At 53.2% G+C, this 16936-nt stretch overlaps 1 protein-coding gene across 1 annotated transcript; it reads right to left on the bottom strand.

Moving 5' to 3' along the window:
- Nucleotides 1–229: 229 nt before the first annotated feature.
- On the bottom strand, nt 230–12982 carry EEF1A2 (eukaryotic translation elongation factor 1 alpha 2). The gene is made up of 8 exons (XM_057400936.1): nt 12826–12982; nt 11337–11547; nt 7572–7751; nt 6414–6710; nt 2937–3087; nt 1750–2006; nt 1439–1673; nt 230–577 (listed from the first exon to the last, which is right to left on the bottom strand). Exons 2-8 carry the CDS (start codon nt 11478–11480, stop codon nt 450–452), a joined length of 1392 nt encoding a protein of 463 aa, XP_057256919.1. The 5' UTR covers nt 11481–11547; nt 12826–12982; the 3' UTR covers nt 230–449.
- Between the last annotated feature and the right edge of the window lie 3954 nt (nt 12983–16936).

Here is a 16936-nt window from a genome sequence, read left to right on the forward strand (position 1 = left end):
TGCCCAATTCTCTTCCTTCCTCTGCATTTCTACCCCAGCCCTTCCTGTGCCCATCCGCACCTTCTACTCTAAGTGGGATGGGCACATAAGCCCCACCAAATCCATCCCCTGTCAATGACAGACGCACACACAGAGCTCAATGCCTTTTGGGTTGGTTGGTCTGGTTTGGGGTATTTTTGGGGAAAAGGGGGGTGATTATTTGGGTTGTTTGTTTTTTTTTTCCACTGTGGATGTTGTACCAGTTTTATTGGTAAAATTAACATGAAGCCTCACAAACGCTGGAACATGCTTTTCCTTTTAAAGAATTTCCACTGGACCTTAATGGTGAGCATCCAGTCGTTGACATATAAACTCTTACAAGCTGATGTGCACACGTGCGCCCGGGGGAGACGGTGGCAGCGTCCTGGTGTCAGGGATGGTTTCTGCGCGATGCACTGGGAGCCCACGATTCATTTTCCAGCCTTCTGGGCCTTCTGGGCAGACTTGGTGACTTTCCCGGCCCCACCGCTCTTCTTCTCCACGTTCTTGATGACGCCCACAGCCACGGTCTGCCGCATGTCACGGACAGCGAAGCGGCCTGTGGGGAGGAGCGGGGAACATAGCATCATGGAATGGTTTGGGTTGAAGGGACCTTAAAGCTCCTCCAGCTCCAATCACTGCCACGGGCAGGGACCCCCTCCACTGGAGCAGCTTGCTCCAAGCCCCTGTGTCCAACCTGGCCTTGAACACTGCCAGGGATGGGGCAGCCACAGCTTCTCTGGGCACCCTGTGCCAGTGCCTCAGCACCCTCACAGGGAAGAGCTTCTGCCTTATCTCCAGCCTGAACTTCCCGTTTCCATTTGAACCCACCACCCCTTGTCCTGTCACTCCAGTCCCTGATGAAGAGTCCCTCCCTAGCATCCTTTTAACCCCCTTCAAATATCAGAAGCTGCTCTGACGTCTCCATGCAGGCTCTCTTCTCCAGGCTGAACAGCCCCAACTCTTCCTGCCTTTGCTAAAGCTTCCAGACGTGCAACATCATCCAAGAACCTCCTTGCATTCGGAGGTGACCTCTCTGAGCAAACTTCTCTCTTTCTTCCCCAGACCAGTTGTGTTTTAGGGCAGAGATGGGGAAGCTGGAAAATGGTTTTGCATCCAGAAATGAGCAGGGTTTAATAACCTTGAAGGAAAGGTCCTGTTGCTCCCAGAGGGAAAATCCCAGCCTTGCCTTCAGAAACCCAGCTCAGCACTGAGCCTGTTCCATCCCACCAGCCCTAAGACAGTTCATGCATCAGTTTTGCACCCTCAGGTCATGAGGGAGCAACAAAACCTCCTCAGCTCCATCCCCAGTCTAACTGTTGGGGATACTGGGGCAGGCTCAGCACATCTGGTGTGAGCTCTACACCCGCAGACCCTCCCTCCTCCTCCACAGGACACCTCCAAAGAGCCATTCCCTTACCAAGGGGTGGGTACTGGGAGAAGCTCTCCACACACATCGGCTTGCCGGGAATCATCTCCACAATGGCCGCATCACCCGATTTCAGGGACTTGGGGTTGTCCTCCAGCTTCTTGCCCGAGCGCCGGTCGATCTTCTCCTTCAGCTCGGCGAACTTGCAGGCGATGTGAGCGGTGTGGCAGTCAATGACGGGCGAGTACCCGGCGCTGATCTGGCCGGGGTGGTTCAGGATGATCACCTGGGGGGCAGAGGGGCGTCAGGACAAGGCTGGGAGCAGGGGGACAGGGATAAAGCACGCACGGTGCTGTGCTGACCTGAGACGTGAACTGCGCAGCCTCCTGCGGGGGGTCCGACTTGCTGTCCCCACACACGTTCCCGCGGCGGATGTCCTTGACGGAGACGTTCTTCACGTTAAAGCCAACGTTGTCCCCAGGCAGAGCCTCGCTCAGGGCCTCGTGGTGCATCTCCACCGACTTCACCTCGGTGGTGATGTTCACGGGCGCGAAGGTGACCACCATGCCGGGCCGCAGGATGCCGGTCTCCACTCGGCCAACGGGGACTGTGCCAATACCTTCAGAGACAAGGACAGAGCAGAGCAAGATGGAAGCTGCTTGGAACACCCCTGGACCAATGCCTGACTGCAGCAAAAGCAAGACATCTCCAGGGCTTTTCATCATGTTCGCTTCTTGTCCCCGAACCCCCCCAGTTTTTAGCTGCAAGAACAACATTAGGGTCTCCAAAAATACCTGAAATCCATCCTTTCTACCCAGTGTTTTGTAAAAAACAAGTAACACCGTCATCAGAAGGCCCTGAGCAACCCATGTGTCCTGAAAGCTCTTCCTTTGTATAAGTAGTGGCATCTCCTCCTTGAAAAGAGACTGAGGAGTTCGGGTGGACCCATCTGCTCCTCTACATCCACCGTGATGCTGCTACCTCCCATCTTCCCATGGTGTCTCTGCTCTCTAAGGACCTGCCTCACAGTGAAACCATCTCTCTTTGTCCCAGCCGAGCTAGAGGAGGACACAGACCTTCTCACCACCTTTCATCTCCATTGCAAGCACAATACTGTCTTAAAAAGCCCATGTTCACCCATGTTCAATCCCTGCCTGGTTTCCGCAGCGCACGTGTCCTTGGAAAAGTGTGGAAAAGGGCTGGAAATGGCCGTGCCAGGGAGTCAGCAGGGCAGAGAGCTCATGGGGTATTTATAGCTCAGAAGAGTGTCCCCATCACTGCTCCAGAGGGACAGGCAGACGCGCCGGCCACTGTGCTCCCTACATGGCTGGCAGTGGGTTCCAGCTCAGCACATGGAGGTGCTGATGATGGACACCAGCATTTGGGAAGCAACAGCAGACCGTGGCCAAGCCATCAGGCACCAGCCACCCTTCTCCCCAGAAGAGTTTCAGAGCTCAATCCCTCCAGGTTCCCAATGCCTGGAAATGTCATTCCTAAATTCCCATGGAACAAAGACTCCGGTTAAAGCAGTGGCAAGGCTGTTGCTCACCTCCAATCTTGTAGACATCCTGGAGGGGCAGACGCAGGGGTTTATCTGTGGGGCGGGTTGGGGGCAGGATGGTGTCCAGGGCCTCCAAGAGGGACACCCCACTGGCATTGCCTTCCTTGCGCTCCACCTTCCAGCCTTTGAACCAAGGCATCTGCAAACAGAGCAGCAACAATATAGAATCCCAGACTGCTTTGGGATGAAGGGACCTTTAAGTTCATCCAGTTCCAACCCCTGCCATGGGCAGGGACCCCTTCCACTAGAGCAGGTTACTCCAAGCCCCATCCAACCCAGCCTTGAACATTTCTGCTCAATTTCCCCCCTTTCCAGAAACGTGCAAAACATCCATTAACAGGAGAAAAGGGATGGAATTGGTTAAAACCAGCAAACTCAGAGCCCCCTTTTCCAACACCAACCCATGGTGCTGTGCCAGCTGCCTGGATCCTGCTCCCCAGCAGTGATGCCTCCAGCATAGGGACTACAGCGTCTCCAGCCATATCCCAGCTACAGAGCAGCCAACCTTCAGACCTGGGAATGAAGTTTCCTCAAGGCAAGCCCCAGGCAGATGCTTCCCCCCACTCCCTCCTGCCATCACCACTCCAGAGTCTGGATTTTAAACCCTGGCTTGGGAGGATGCTGGAAACCTGCTGCTTGCACCAAGGCTGCAGAGGGGCAGGGTCCTTTAGCACAGGTGCTCTCTGCTCCTGCTCTAAATTGGAGCCTTGAAGCTAAAATTGGCCAGAAAAGGGGCAGAGAGGTATGGAAATGTGCTCAGCAGAGGCCATGGTTTGATGCAGGGAACCCCAGTGCTTTCTTGGGGTGATGCTGCACAGCTGGAAGCTGTACCAACACCAGTTGCTTGCCAGCAAGACAAATCCAGTCCTGGGTCTGAACGGTCTCTGTTGTATCCCAATACAACAAACATGGATCAGCCAATGCAAGGTCATTCCCCTGCCTCTGAACAGGGAGGTTTAGACAGTATTTTCCCACTCAGCTGTAAAACACTGCCCATTTGCAACTCCATCACACATGTTATGGATGTGGCTTTTTCCTTAGGCACCAGCACCAGTAGCACAATGTGAAATAGGACCCCCAAAGTGCCCCCAGTTTCACAGCTATTGTTGGAGGACACGGCTATGCCAAGGATGGTTTCCTATCCTGCAATCCACATTGCTTTTGGGAAGGACCAAGGAAAAGAGATGGGTCCAGCCACGGAATTCAGCCTGCATCAAGCATGTCCAGGTCAGCTTCCTTTCCTTTCCATGCTTTATCCAGGAAACTTCTGATTTCTCAAGAATCAGACAAATTCCCACTTTGACACTTCCTGGGACCAAATCTACTCTGGGAAACCTCTGCATGGCCCCAGGTTGAGAAGCATCTGCAAAACCTGCTTTGTGCTGCCTCCTAGGGCCGCCCAAGTGAAACCTCTCTTATCCATTCCCCAGATCTGCTTCCCAAAGAGCAATTCCTGTTCACCATTCCTATGGCAAAAGCAGGATCTGGCCAAAACCTGCAGCCAGTCAGGATAAACCGCAGGCTCAAGCTCCCATAAATAACAGCTGAGCTCCAACTCTCTTGCACCCCAAGTGCATTTTATAAAGCAATTCCCCTTCTCTGATTTTACCCAGGCCATGAACATCCCAACACACCCACCCCAGCATCAAGACTTCACTCCCAGCCACCACGCTCCTTTGCGCTACACATCAGGTGCATTTGGGCTGCAGCATCCCATGGGATAAAAGTCTCCCGAACCCCATCAAACGGCCGTGTTCTGTCAGCTGCACCAACAGCAAACTGCTTCCCATAAAATCCCACTCCCCAAAAAGCCCCCAAATGTGAATCTTTGATGCTGTTGCAGCCCAGGCACCATTTTGAGCAGTTGGCCTTAGGCTGATGTGCAGCAGGGACGTGGGCTGCAGTGTCCCACGCAGAGCTGGCTCCAGCCTGACGTGCCACCACATCCCCCTCGTCCGGAGGTGACGGGAGCTGTAGGGACGTCACAGCTCTAATCCCCACTTTCTGATAAGTCCCTTGATGAGCACACAAGCAAAGGGCTGAGTTATTTCAGCTCCCGTCTTCTCTTGGGCAGCGCATCGCATTGAGGACATGCTCCGAGAGGAAGGAGACCACTGAGCCCCATCCTGTTCTGTGCCTCCCCTCTATTAATAGAGCTGTTTGGGATCATCTTCCCGGCCCAGCAGCTGCTGACATTTGGAGCCTGTCTGATTTGAGGCACCCCGGAGCTATGTGGCTGGGTTTGGCATGGCCGTGGCTGACCTTTATCCCAGCTCTGCTCCGCAGGGAACCTCCCAAGCACCCCAAAAATCCCTTCCTTCCAATCAGCCCCAAGCGAGCTGCCCTTCCCAGAAGCTGTGTTTCAGGACAGTGTGAGTTTACATTGCAGCACTCTAGCACAGGCTCATGATCCCTGACCTCCCTCAGTCACTGCTCTACACATACATTGCCTCTGTGCCTTGTCACAGAGCCCTGACCCATAATCCGTAAGTGAAGCCCTAAATTCCCCTTAAGCATCAAATTTCCCATTAGCTTCACCAGAGATTGCTAAGGATTTCTGGTCGAAGCAACTTCAAGGTCACCCAGAAGCAGCAAGAGAGCAGGGACCTTCCTCTGGCCACAACTTTCCAGCCCATTATGTTTTAGGAGACTAAAGCTGGGGTAGCTTTTCCTCCAAAGAACCGGTGTCTGAGTAACAAATGTTATTGGCAGCCTGTCACCGAGAACCCCACATCCTTCTCTAAGCTCTTCTTTCTTCCCTGCTGTCATATGAAATAATGGCAAGGGCCCACCCTGCTTTTGTATCCCCACCAGCAGCATCACTGATGCACTGTAAAAATGGACTGGGCAAGGAGCAGCACCAAATGGATGCTCCAGGAAGCCATGGGTTTGGCATGGGAAACCTGGTACCTCCTCAAGAAAAAGCCACCTTAAGAAGCGAGATGTCAGCACTGGGACTGGAGGTGCAGCCACTGTAGTGGTGTACAGCTCCGAAGGGAAAGGGTACCCAAAACCCAACACGACAGAGCCCTGCTGCGTGGTGGGAGCCATTCCAAGCCTGTGACCACATCGTGTTCTTTCCCTCAGAAAACAATGTCCTAAAACCACACACGATGTTCCTGCTGAGAGTGACAATTGCTGCGGATGGTTCTAATGTTACCATGGGTCTGATGATGCGAAACCTTCAAATCGCATCCCAGCGGCAGAGCCATGGAGATCATCTCCTGAAGATGCTCATGTTTAGGCCCCGGTACAGCAACCAGTGTGCCCATCAGCAGTGCACCCATTCATCCCAGCTTGGTGCAATCGGAGCTACGTGACAAACACATCTATGCTGGCAACATGGGCCATTACCATGATGGGTACATGAAACGTGCCTGTGGCTTTCAGAGCATGGACGTCAGCTTCAACCTGGACCAGGATACTCTGGATACGGGGGAGAAGTCTAACACAACCCACACTTACATTGGGAGAAGGCTCCAGCATGTTGTCTCCATGCCAGCCCGAGATGGGCACGAAGGGAACTGTGGCTGGGTTGTAGCCGATCTTCTTGATGTAGGCGCTGACCTCCTTGACGATCTCATCGTAGCGCTTCTCGCTGTACGGGGGCTCCGTGGAATCCATCTTGTTGATGCCCACGATGAGCTGCTTCACCCCCAGCGTGTAGGCCAGCAGAGCGTGCTCACGGGTCTGCCCGTTCTTGGAGATACCAGCTTCAAACTCACCAACGCCGGCAGCGACAATCAGGACAGCGCAGTCAGCCTGGGAGGAGAGAGCTAATGAATGGCTTCTGCTCCCGGAGAACGATGCTCCTGGTGAGTAATTCCCTGAGTGAGTCCTTGATGACTCCTACTCATGGCTTGGACCAGATTCCCACCAGTTGCTACCCATAACCCTGCAGATCTACCTCAAAACTGACCTAACTGTGCTACCTCAGACTTGCCCACTAGGCATGGGTTTGCAACGTGGGCTGGAAATCAGAGTGCGTCACTCTAACCAGGACCTCATCTTGATCATGCAGAGGTGCTCAGACTAGGTGGTATCTAAAATTACTGAAGCCTTGCAAATAATCTCCCTGGGTGATGGGTGAGACTCCAACCATGGCAACCCAGGATACTCCTGTACCCAGAGCCCACAGCAGAACATGCCTGGGTTTGACAGAAAGTCATGCCCAGCACAACTGGCGTTGCAATGGGAATCTTATTGGGCATGCAATGGGGCTCATCCAGCACCCATCAATGACTGGGAGATTCAGGAATATTCTGCAGTGTGGTGAGGAGAAATTACTCTGCTCTGGATAGGTAGACCATTGAGTTTGGCAATATGATGTGGTTTATGGGACAAAAATAGACGTTTCAAGTAAAAGGAAGGAGAAAAGATCCATGGAGTTTCCTTTAGCCAATAAAACCTAATGGACTGTTGGAAGTTTTGTCGGCTAAAATAATGTGGAGGTATCCTCACACAAAAGCCTGTAGATCACAGCATCCCACCGGCCAGAGAGGCCGTATTCATCCCCACCTCCTCCAAAAGGACTCCAACAGCACCTACATGACCCTGGGCTTGTCAGCAACTCTCAGCTTCCCATCTCCAGCAGCCCCCCAACTCCTGGCCACCATTCCTCACCTGGGAGGTGCCGGTGATCATGTTCTTGATGAAGTCCCTGTGGCCAGGCGCATCAATGATGGTGATGTAGTACTTGGTGGTCTCGAACTTCCACAGCGAGATGTCAATGGTGATGCCACGCTCACGCTCAGCCTTCAGCTTGTCCAGCACCCAGGCGTATTTGAAGGACCCCTTCCCCATCTGGCCAACATGAAAGCAAGAACCAGTGAGAAAACCCAAGCCCATATCCCAGGCTCAAGTACCAGAGGGTCACAATGCAGACATTGAAGGCAAATTTCCCTAAACTCAATGGCATCCGTGATCCATTTACAACAAATACAGGAGATATTATTCTCAATGTGTTTCTCAACCAGAAGAGCTGTGAAGTGAATTTGAAAGGGGCTTGACGGGCAAGATCTGGAGCCAGTGACCCATGAGGTCTCCTCCATGGTCATGCACTGCTGCTGGGAAATGATGATGCTACAGCACTCTACAGCAGTGATGGAAGCTTCTCATTGTATTTTAATCTCTTAACTGATGCTGTGAGGCAGCTGCTTTGTGGGAAAGGGGATTGCTGCATGGATGAGCCTAGAACTGGTGGCGTGGAGGAGGAGAAGGGGTTAAAAGGGAATTAAAATGCGAGATGGTTGCTATGAGCAGAGCAGAACCGGGACTGATTCTTGCCACAGAGTGTGCAAATTCACACGACGAGCTCCTGCGAGCTGCAGCCAGACCAACTGTCGTTGCCAAATGGCCAAAATCTCAGCCAACATTGTAATGCATAAAACGCTGCTGGGGGGGATTAGCTACAGTAAATCCATCCTGTGATAAAGCACATTCCTTGGTAAAACCACAGCGCTACTTCTGAAGCCCTTTCACCTTTGGGTCAGTGTTCTTTGACATCATGGAGAGGTTGAATTCCCCCCCCCAGCATTGGAGTGATGCTCCCAATCTGAGCTGGGATCCTGTCAACAGGGAGATGAGGCAGGACAAGACCTCCCCCTTGGTGACCATGCTGTGTGCTGGGGCAGCCTGGGGAGCCTGGCTGAAGCAAAGGATTAATGGGCATCAACCATCAGCTCTTGGCCTCGGATGCAAGGGTTTTTTTTAAGATGGAAAATGGAATTTAGGTCATTTGCAGATGATTTAATGGGCTCCCACCACTGTGCAAGGACAGAGCTGCAGTACCCCACTCCCACCCACCCATCCCAGTGTCCTCTGCAGCCGCAGCTCCTTCTGGAGGATCAATGCATCCTGGCCAATTATAAATCACTGCTCCAGAGGGAAGCGCTTCCCGACTGCGGGCAGCGTCAGCGATGAGCCTCGCCGAGAAGCCTAATGCAGCATCACATCCCAACCCACCCTGCCCACCCCACGGCCCTGGCTCCCACACTCCAGCCCCACGGCCGCACAATTCAGCACAAGGAATTAAGGTGCTCAGTTAATGGTGCCGCCTGGTTTACGTAAGAGCCGAGCGCTGCGATGACTTTGCAGCTTGCTCTGGAGGATTACTGGCAAAATCCTCGAGCCAGGAGCAAACCTCCTCGTCCTCAGAGGGGATGCCGGTCAAGAGGGTGATGCCCCATCTCTGATGGGCAGCTGGGAGCTCTCGAGCCTGCAGGAAGGGCATTCCAGGCATGGAAAAATCCAGAATCAAATCCCTGCTCCTAAGCATCCTCCTGGCATCTGGCTTAGTGAGGGGGAAGAGCAGGAGCGTGGGGGTTAACCCTTTCCAGCATGCACATCAAATCCCTCTCTTGCCAAGGAAGAAAGGGAGGGGGGCATTCGAGTGTGCTCATTTATTGCTGGAAAAGGTGGAGATGCACCAAGGATTTTGTCCTTTATAATAGGCAGATCTTGGGCAGGAGCTCAACCAGCACATCCCACAGCCTCCCACCCATCAGCAGCCTATTCCTTCCCTTCTGCATGGGGAAACTGAGGCACAGAGCAGAGCCCCCCCCAGCTCTCCCATAGGAACTGAGTGGGAATCAGCACCTGATCACAGGGACCACATCCACACACACAAACAGCCTCTCATCATGTGAACCCCCCCCAGAACTGGGCATCGCACGGAACTTGAAGACAAATGAGATCTTTTATTTAGCAAACTGTTTCCCTCCTTTCACGGGGTGGATTCAGTTACCCAGAGCTGTTGTTGCAAAAACCAGGGTATTATCTAGCTTTGCACAATACCTTCCCTGTTCAGGGCCAGAAAGAGCCTGCTTTTCCTTGCCTGAACTCCAGCACAGGGACAGCTTTCTAGCTGGAGACCACAAATACGGATCTCTTCCTTTATTTTTTCATAGCACAACTCGTCTTTGGGAGATTCCATTACCTTGGAGTCAAAAGACAAGAGGAAAAATCCTTTCTCTTTTATATAACCTCCCCCCCATCAGCCCCTGGGGTTTTTTGCTGGCTTTTTGGGTGCAGGCAGGCTTCCATTTCCTATGAATGCCACCTAATGGAAGAAAACCCTTCCCCAGCCCTGCACCAGAAAATGGAGTCGGAAAGCTCAGTCAATAGGCTATTAATAGCAGCTCCCAGTCCCCGCATATTCCAGCAAGTCAGTGGAAGTGTCTGTTCCATCCAAATAGCCGCAATCGCATCCACAAGAACCTCATCAAGCCATAGCCAATCTATAGGTAAAGGGAGGGGGAATCTATGGGGGGATCATTTTGGAATAGGGGGGAGAGGGGTCATTTTGTCTGAGGAAGATCTTTGCTTAAAGGCTGGGGAAAAGGGCTGGCAGTGAGGCAGGAAAATGGGCGGTTTAGCTCGGATGCTATCAGCAGATTTAAAGGGTTAAGACAGACACCAAAACGCTTAAATAAGGGTGGCAGCTCTGCAAACCTCCTCTTTTCCCTGTGAATGTGGGATCTGATCCAGCAAAAATATGGAGGGCTATCTGCATTAAAGATTCCTGGAATGATGACGACAAGTCATCTTCTGAGAGAGCAGATCTGCCCTATCAATAACAGCCGGGCTTTTCCCGGCTCACCCACCTCTCTAGAATTTACCATCATTAATTTCCGAGAGCTTCCAGTTCACGTTTTGATTCCCAGCATTATTTCTTCCTCTTTCATCTCTGCGTTTGCCACATTATAGGCATTGGGTGGTGCTTTATGAGTGACAGCATCCACTATTAAATGGCTATAAATGCCACCACTAAACAAAAGAACTTAATTTAAATGCTCCTGCTTCATGCCAGCTTTTCTGTATTAAAGGCCACCAATACTGCAACATGTCAGGCCCCCTGCCCGAGGAAAATGGGAATGGGGCTTTTAAACTGGATCAAAGGAGTGGTCCAGCTGATGCAGGACCTTGTGCCCAGCAGGCACTGGCAGGACATGCTTCAGAGTGAAATTCAGAGAGCTCTGCACTGGGCAATGAGGGATTATCCGGTTTTCCTCCTTATGTGCAATATTTAGAAGGAATTTCATGCCCTGGTCTGTGGCCCTTCCAGAACCCTATTGATGACCACCGGTTCCCTAACCCATCTCGCAGACTTCACCATGTCCATGCCCTCATTACCAGCCTGCAGCATGGAGTATCCCAGCTCTGGAGAAGAGGGTGGCAAGCACCCAAATGCCCTATTTTCCCAAGGCCAGAGAAAAGTCAGGAAGACCCAGGGGTGCAGAGGGAGAAAAATAGATGGGAACAAAGGGAGAAAGAGAAGGGCAGCACCAGGATAACGGGAAAAAGGGGCACATGTGGGGGTGTCAGTGTGGAGCATCCCTGCGGATGGGGCTGTGGGATGGGGGGAATGCTGCAGGATGGGCTCCTCACCTCAGCAGCTTCCTTCTCGAATTTCTCAATGGTCCTTTTGTCAATGCCCCCGCATTTGTAGATGAGGTGCCCGGTGGTGGTGGATTTCCCAGAGTCCACATGCCCAATGACGACGATGTTGATGTGCGTCTTCTCCTTCCCCATGCTGCTGGGCTACGTGGGGCTGGCTGGGGCGGGCGGCGATGGGAATGCAGTTGTGGGGTTTGGGAGGCTGCAGGGGAAGAGGCAGGCGCGTCAGAAGAGCCCCTGTGACAGCCCCTTCCCAACCCATCGAGGGCAGCTCTCCTCCCCTCGCCCCACCTTCCCGCTGGACCATGTGCCCCATCCCGGCTGGGGGTGCCCAGCCTTGTCTGGCAGCTCTGCCCGTGCTGGGATGGAGCCAGCCGGGCTATTTCTGGCCACCGTGCACATCCTCCAAGCCTCAGCAAGATGCCTCTTCTGTCAACGTCCTGCCCTCCATGGAGACCCCCAGGGCTACGTCATCGGTGCCTCGAAGGTGCCCTTCCTCCCTGGAAAACCTTCCTTTGCCTGCTGCTGCTGCCTTCTCGGTCTTTCCAAACCCGAGGGCATCTCCTCCATGTTGTAGGTACCCCTGGGAGGAGCTGTGGGTGCCCGGCCCTATGAGCTGCCCTCACCATTCCCAACCCATGCACGGTTCGGGTGACAACATGGTGACCGCAAAATGGGATGGACAAAAATAGCCCTCGCCTGGTCCCCAGAGCAGGGCTGAGCCTGCAGAGGGGGGGGTTTGTTGTATTTTGCTGCCATGAATCAGGACGAAAGAGAGGGAAAAGGATGGGAACACAAATCCAAGGAGCTGTTGTGGCATCTCCCCGCGTTCCCATGGCTCTGCGGCTGCTGCGCAAAGCCGGCGCGATCAGGAGCTTTCGTTTGGGGTCTAATCAAATCCCATTTCACGAATCAGCCCTTAGAACTAAAGGAGGTCAGGAGGAGTTTGCTGCTCTAGCGGCGATTCAGTCATGCGGGCAATGATACCCCGCTGCGAGAAGCCTCCCTGGGCAGCGAGAGCTCCGTCCCTGCGCTGCCCTTGAGCGGCTCCCGCCTGGATCTGGCCATTTTGCAGCTCCGCAGGGATACCCGCACCCCGGATCCGGGTGCCTCTGCCCCGGGCACATCCCAGCACCCAGGGTGGGAGATACGGGACCGCTCTGGGGAGCGGGGTTTCATTTTACTCTATTATTGTTGTTTTCCTCCTCCTCCCCAAGGCGCTAATGGCTGGGCGAGGGGGAGCAGGGTAATTCCCACCTGCGGGAAGCGGCACCTGCGGGATGAAGGAACGGCCCGGCCCCATCCTCTCTCCCTCCCTACCCGGGGGTACCCCCACCCCATACAGCAGCACCCCATATAGCACACAGGGGGGGATGCGCATCGAACACCCTGGGGCAGGACCCCCACCATCATCACCACCCAGTGTCCCCCCCCTCGGTGCGGAGGGGCCCGATCCCCGCCGGGGGCCCGGAGCTCTTACCGGAGCGGCGGTCGGGGCAGCAGAGGCTGCCAGCTTGGGCTCCGGCGGCTTTATCTCCCCGGGAGGGGCCCACCTATTGACGGCGGCAGCGCAATGCAGCGGCCCCCCCACACTACGGCAATGCGGTACCGGGCGGGGGAGGAGGAGGAGGAGGAGGCGCGCCGGGGGGAGGAGGAGGAGGAAGGGAGGGAGCGGGGCTAGGCGGGGAGAGAGACGGAGGATGGGGATGGGAGGGAAGGTGGAGGGATGGGAAGGAGGTGGAAGGATGGGTAATGAAGGGATGGAGGAAGATGGAGGGATGGGAGAAATGAATAGGTGGGGGAGAGATGGAAGGGTGGAGGATGGAGGGATGGGAAGAACAGAAGGACGGGAGAAATGGAGGGGTGGAAAATGAAGGGATGGGAAGCAGGAGGAAGGATAGGTGGTAAAGGGATGGGAAGAAGATGGAGGGATGGGAAAAATGGAGGGATGGGTGATAAAGATAGGAAGATGGAGAAGGATGGGAAGGAGGTTGAAGGATGGGAGATAAAGGGATGGAGGAAGATGGAGGGATGGGGAAAATGTAGAAATGAGAGAAATTGAGAGGTGGGGAAGAGATGGAGGGGTAGAAGATGGAGGGATGGCAAGATGAAAGGATGGAAGACAGAGGTCAGAGCGAGATAGCAGGATGGAGGACAGAGGAATGGGAGGAAGGTGGAAGGATCAAAGATGGAGAGATGACAGAGGTGGAAGAGAAAGGCATGAGAGGGAGATGGAGAGGCTGGAGATACAGGGATGGGAGAAAGATGGAGGAATAGAGGGAGATGGAAGGAAGGTCTTTTTGGAAGACAGGAGATATGATGGAAGTGCCGGTCCAGGGGGAGTGGCACAGATGGAGGCTAAGTGGGGCCTGGACCCTCTCTGGCAGCCTGGGGGTGAAGGAATAGGGCTGGGATTGGATGGAGGCCTAGGACCACCGAGTATCCAGCCCTTGCTCCGCCCTCCTGGGACCAATGGTGCAAAAGGGCTGGTTTCCCACATGCACTGTGAGGAAAAGAGGGGTCCCCGCACGGTGCTCAGGGCAAACACACTTGCAACACATACATTCACTGCTCAAGGCTCAAGGTTTATTAACAGCATCTAATTTAATGTGCTTCAAGCCCTTGGAGGACCAGGAAACCATAAGCAATCTCCTTCAGTAATACCATGAAACTTTCTTTGCATAAAACCAGATGACACGTAGTGGTCAGGATATTTATCCCAGTGTCAGCTGCACAATCACAAGGCTAATGCAAGATCTTCTGTGTCCCAAAATACAGGTCAGGAGAAAGCCAATTCTGCATCAAGCTGTGTAATTTTATGGCCCAGACCATCCTTCCAGTGCATACAACAGCTCAATCAGGTACTCTTAGGTGCTCTTATGAAGGGACTTACCTTCATAATCCAAGGGTTAAAAACTTACCCATGATGTAAATGCCCCTGACCTCTCATTAACACTTAAAAGGAGACCTTAGGGAAGATATCTTTTCCTTCTATGCAGCATTCCTTGTGCAACATGAATGCACTGAGTACCAGGAAAAACAAACTTCCAAGAGGAAGGCTTTTAAGAATTTAAAGGGATTGACCCAGCCTTGTGTTGGGGTAGGAGCAGTGGTGTTACCCCAGGTCTGGATGGGCTGGGGACAGGCACTAAGCGCGGTAACACAGAGGAGGGATGGGTATAGGAATCCCTTATTCTTTCTATCCATATTTCAGTGTTTTGCCAAGAAATAATGTCCCATTTTTATACAAGCAGCCTGGGAACTGCCCTCAGCAGGGCTGCATTTGCTAATGAAGGCTTCAGCCTTAGTGGAGAGGGAGTAAATCCCAGATCCCTCCGTGTTTGACCTATGTGAGCATGTGATGGAGCTCTCCTCTCTGCAGCAAAGGGAATGTGAACTCTCACCCTTTTCCCAGGCAGGGATAAGAGAAACAGGCAGTGCACCATGCTTTACTTGTACAACGAAACAGAGCCCGATGGCCCACGGGACTATAAATAGTATGGACACGAGTAGCAGAGGGGGCTGACAGACCTGGCTAATCCTGGCTCTGTTAAGCCACTTTATTCCCAGCCTCCAAGAAGCTTAAAGCCACAGTGGTGTGCCCAGAGAAAAGGGTCCCACCAAACGCATGTGATCCCTATGGACCATCAGGATCAATTTTCACACCCGAGTGGAACCATCTTTCCTCTTGGAAAACAGTGGGAATCTGTCCTTAAACGTTCAGCTATGTAAAAGAAGAGACCTGAGCAGGCAGCATCTGAAGGCGGCTGAATTTTAGCGCCTCATCCTCATCCATCTGGCTTCAGGTCCTAGCTGAAACGATTCCTGTGCATCCTATTTAGGCTTCATTCCCCCATTCCAAAAACCATCATCAAATGGTTTGAGGTCACTTAAGAAAACAGAATCCCCCACCAAAGAGATGGGCAGGATGCACGCAGAGCAGGTACCTCATACCCCTTTGACCGTCACTTCAACCCCATCCAGCCCCACAGCCCCAAGGTTAAGATCTGATGCTTCAAGCTAAAAATTCCCTTTTCCCAGCCATAATAATAGGGATTTCTATTTTTTCCCCCCAAAGAGGCCCTGCACAGGGAGACTGGGAGAGAGGAATCCGCAGTGCCGGTAATTTGTATGTATCTGGGATATGAACACCCCAGGCTGTCTGCCTGGATTTGCCTTCACACCGGGGGTGTTTCCTCCCGCGAGTAACATGTTCAGCTGAAGCACTCGTGGCTTGTCACTATAAAATGCAGCAGGTCTGCTCTGGAGGTGGGGGTTTGGGCAAAGAACACTTCCCGAAGGATGCCTGCCTTGATGCTGCTCCCAAAGCCCTGCTCTCACCGGGGATAAGGTGGGGATGGACATAGGAATAGCTGTAAATTGGTATTTTTATCCCCTCCTTCCCATGCAAAACAATAGAAGTATTTTCCTTGAAAGGAGGAAATGCAGCTCCTCATGCCATAGTCATTGGAAAAGCAGATCAGAGGCATGTAGGGCAGTGGTCCTCTAAAGGGCAGCTTTATGGAAGCAGGGGAATGCTGTTAGGCTGTCAGCTCCTTCCACACCAGCTTTGGAGGCTTTGTAGAGACTTTGCACCCACACCAAGATGCTGAGCATCCTCTCCTCATCCATCAGAATGGTTTGGGTTAGAAGGGACCTCAAAGCTCACCCATGGGCAGGGACCCCTTCCACTGGAGCAGCTTGCTCCAAGCCCCTGTGTCCAACCTGGCCTTGAACACTGCCAGGGATGGGGCAGCCACAGCTTCTCTGGGCACCCTGTGCCAGCGCCTCAGCACCCTCACAGGGAAGAGCTTCTGCCTCAGAGCTCATCTCAGTCTCCCCTCGGGCAGGTTCAAGCCATTCCCCTTGGCCTGTCCCTACAGGCCCTTGTCCCAAGCCCCTCTCCAGGTTTCTTGTAACCCCTTTAGGCCCTGGAGATGCTGTAAGGTACTCCCTGAAGCCTTCTCTTCTCCAGGGTGAACAAGGCCAGCTCTCTCATGAAGCTTTTAATGGCAGCAGGTTTTCCAACTCATTTTCACACTGCAGACCTGAAGAGGAGAGATGAAGGCAGAAATGATGGGAGCAAAAGCCAGGGGAAAGAGGAGGAAGGGAGTATTTTGAGGGCCTGTGCTCAGCACATGCTGCTGATACCTTTAAATTGGAGCCAGGGGGTTAAAAATAAGCTTTGGAAGGGATAACAAGATGTCCAAGCCCTCCATCCACTTGGCCAGCTGGGGACGGTGTCTGGTGTCACCCCTGATGGGACAGCAGTATACCTCATACAGGGCAGGCTGCACCCAAGGACCCACCATGGTGCACGGCTCCAGATGTGCCATGGGGATGCTCCTCCAGAAACCCTTTTTCTACCAAATGGCTGAGTTATGGGGTCAAGACAAGGAAACCTCTCTTCTAAAGAACAGCCACAACCCATCCCTGGTGTCTGTCAACCCCTAAACCTCAGCTCAACCTTTGGTGCCATGGGTTCAAAGGCAGCTCCCGGTACCCACATTCCTCTGGGAGCAGAGCAGGACAGCTTCTCCTTTTAGATGACTTAATAACAACCAGACATGGGATGAAATTCCTCTTCTCGT

The sequence above is a fragment of the Pezoporus wallicus genome, unplaced genomic scaffold, assembly GCF_028554395.1.
Source record: "Pezoporus wallicus isolate ANWC-B61680 ecotype Strahan unplaced genomic scaffold, APGP_CSIRO_Pwel_v1 contig_11133, whole genome shotgun sequence".
In the NCBI taxonomy this organism is placed as follows: Eukaryota; Metazoa; Chordata; class Aves; order Psittaciformes; family Psittacidae; genus Pezoporus; species Pezoporus wallicus.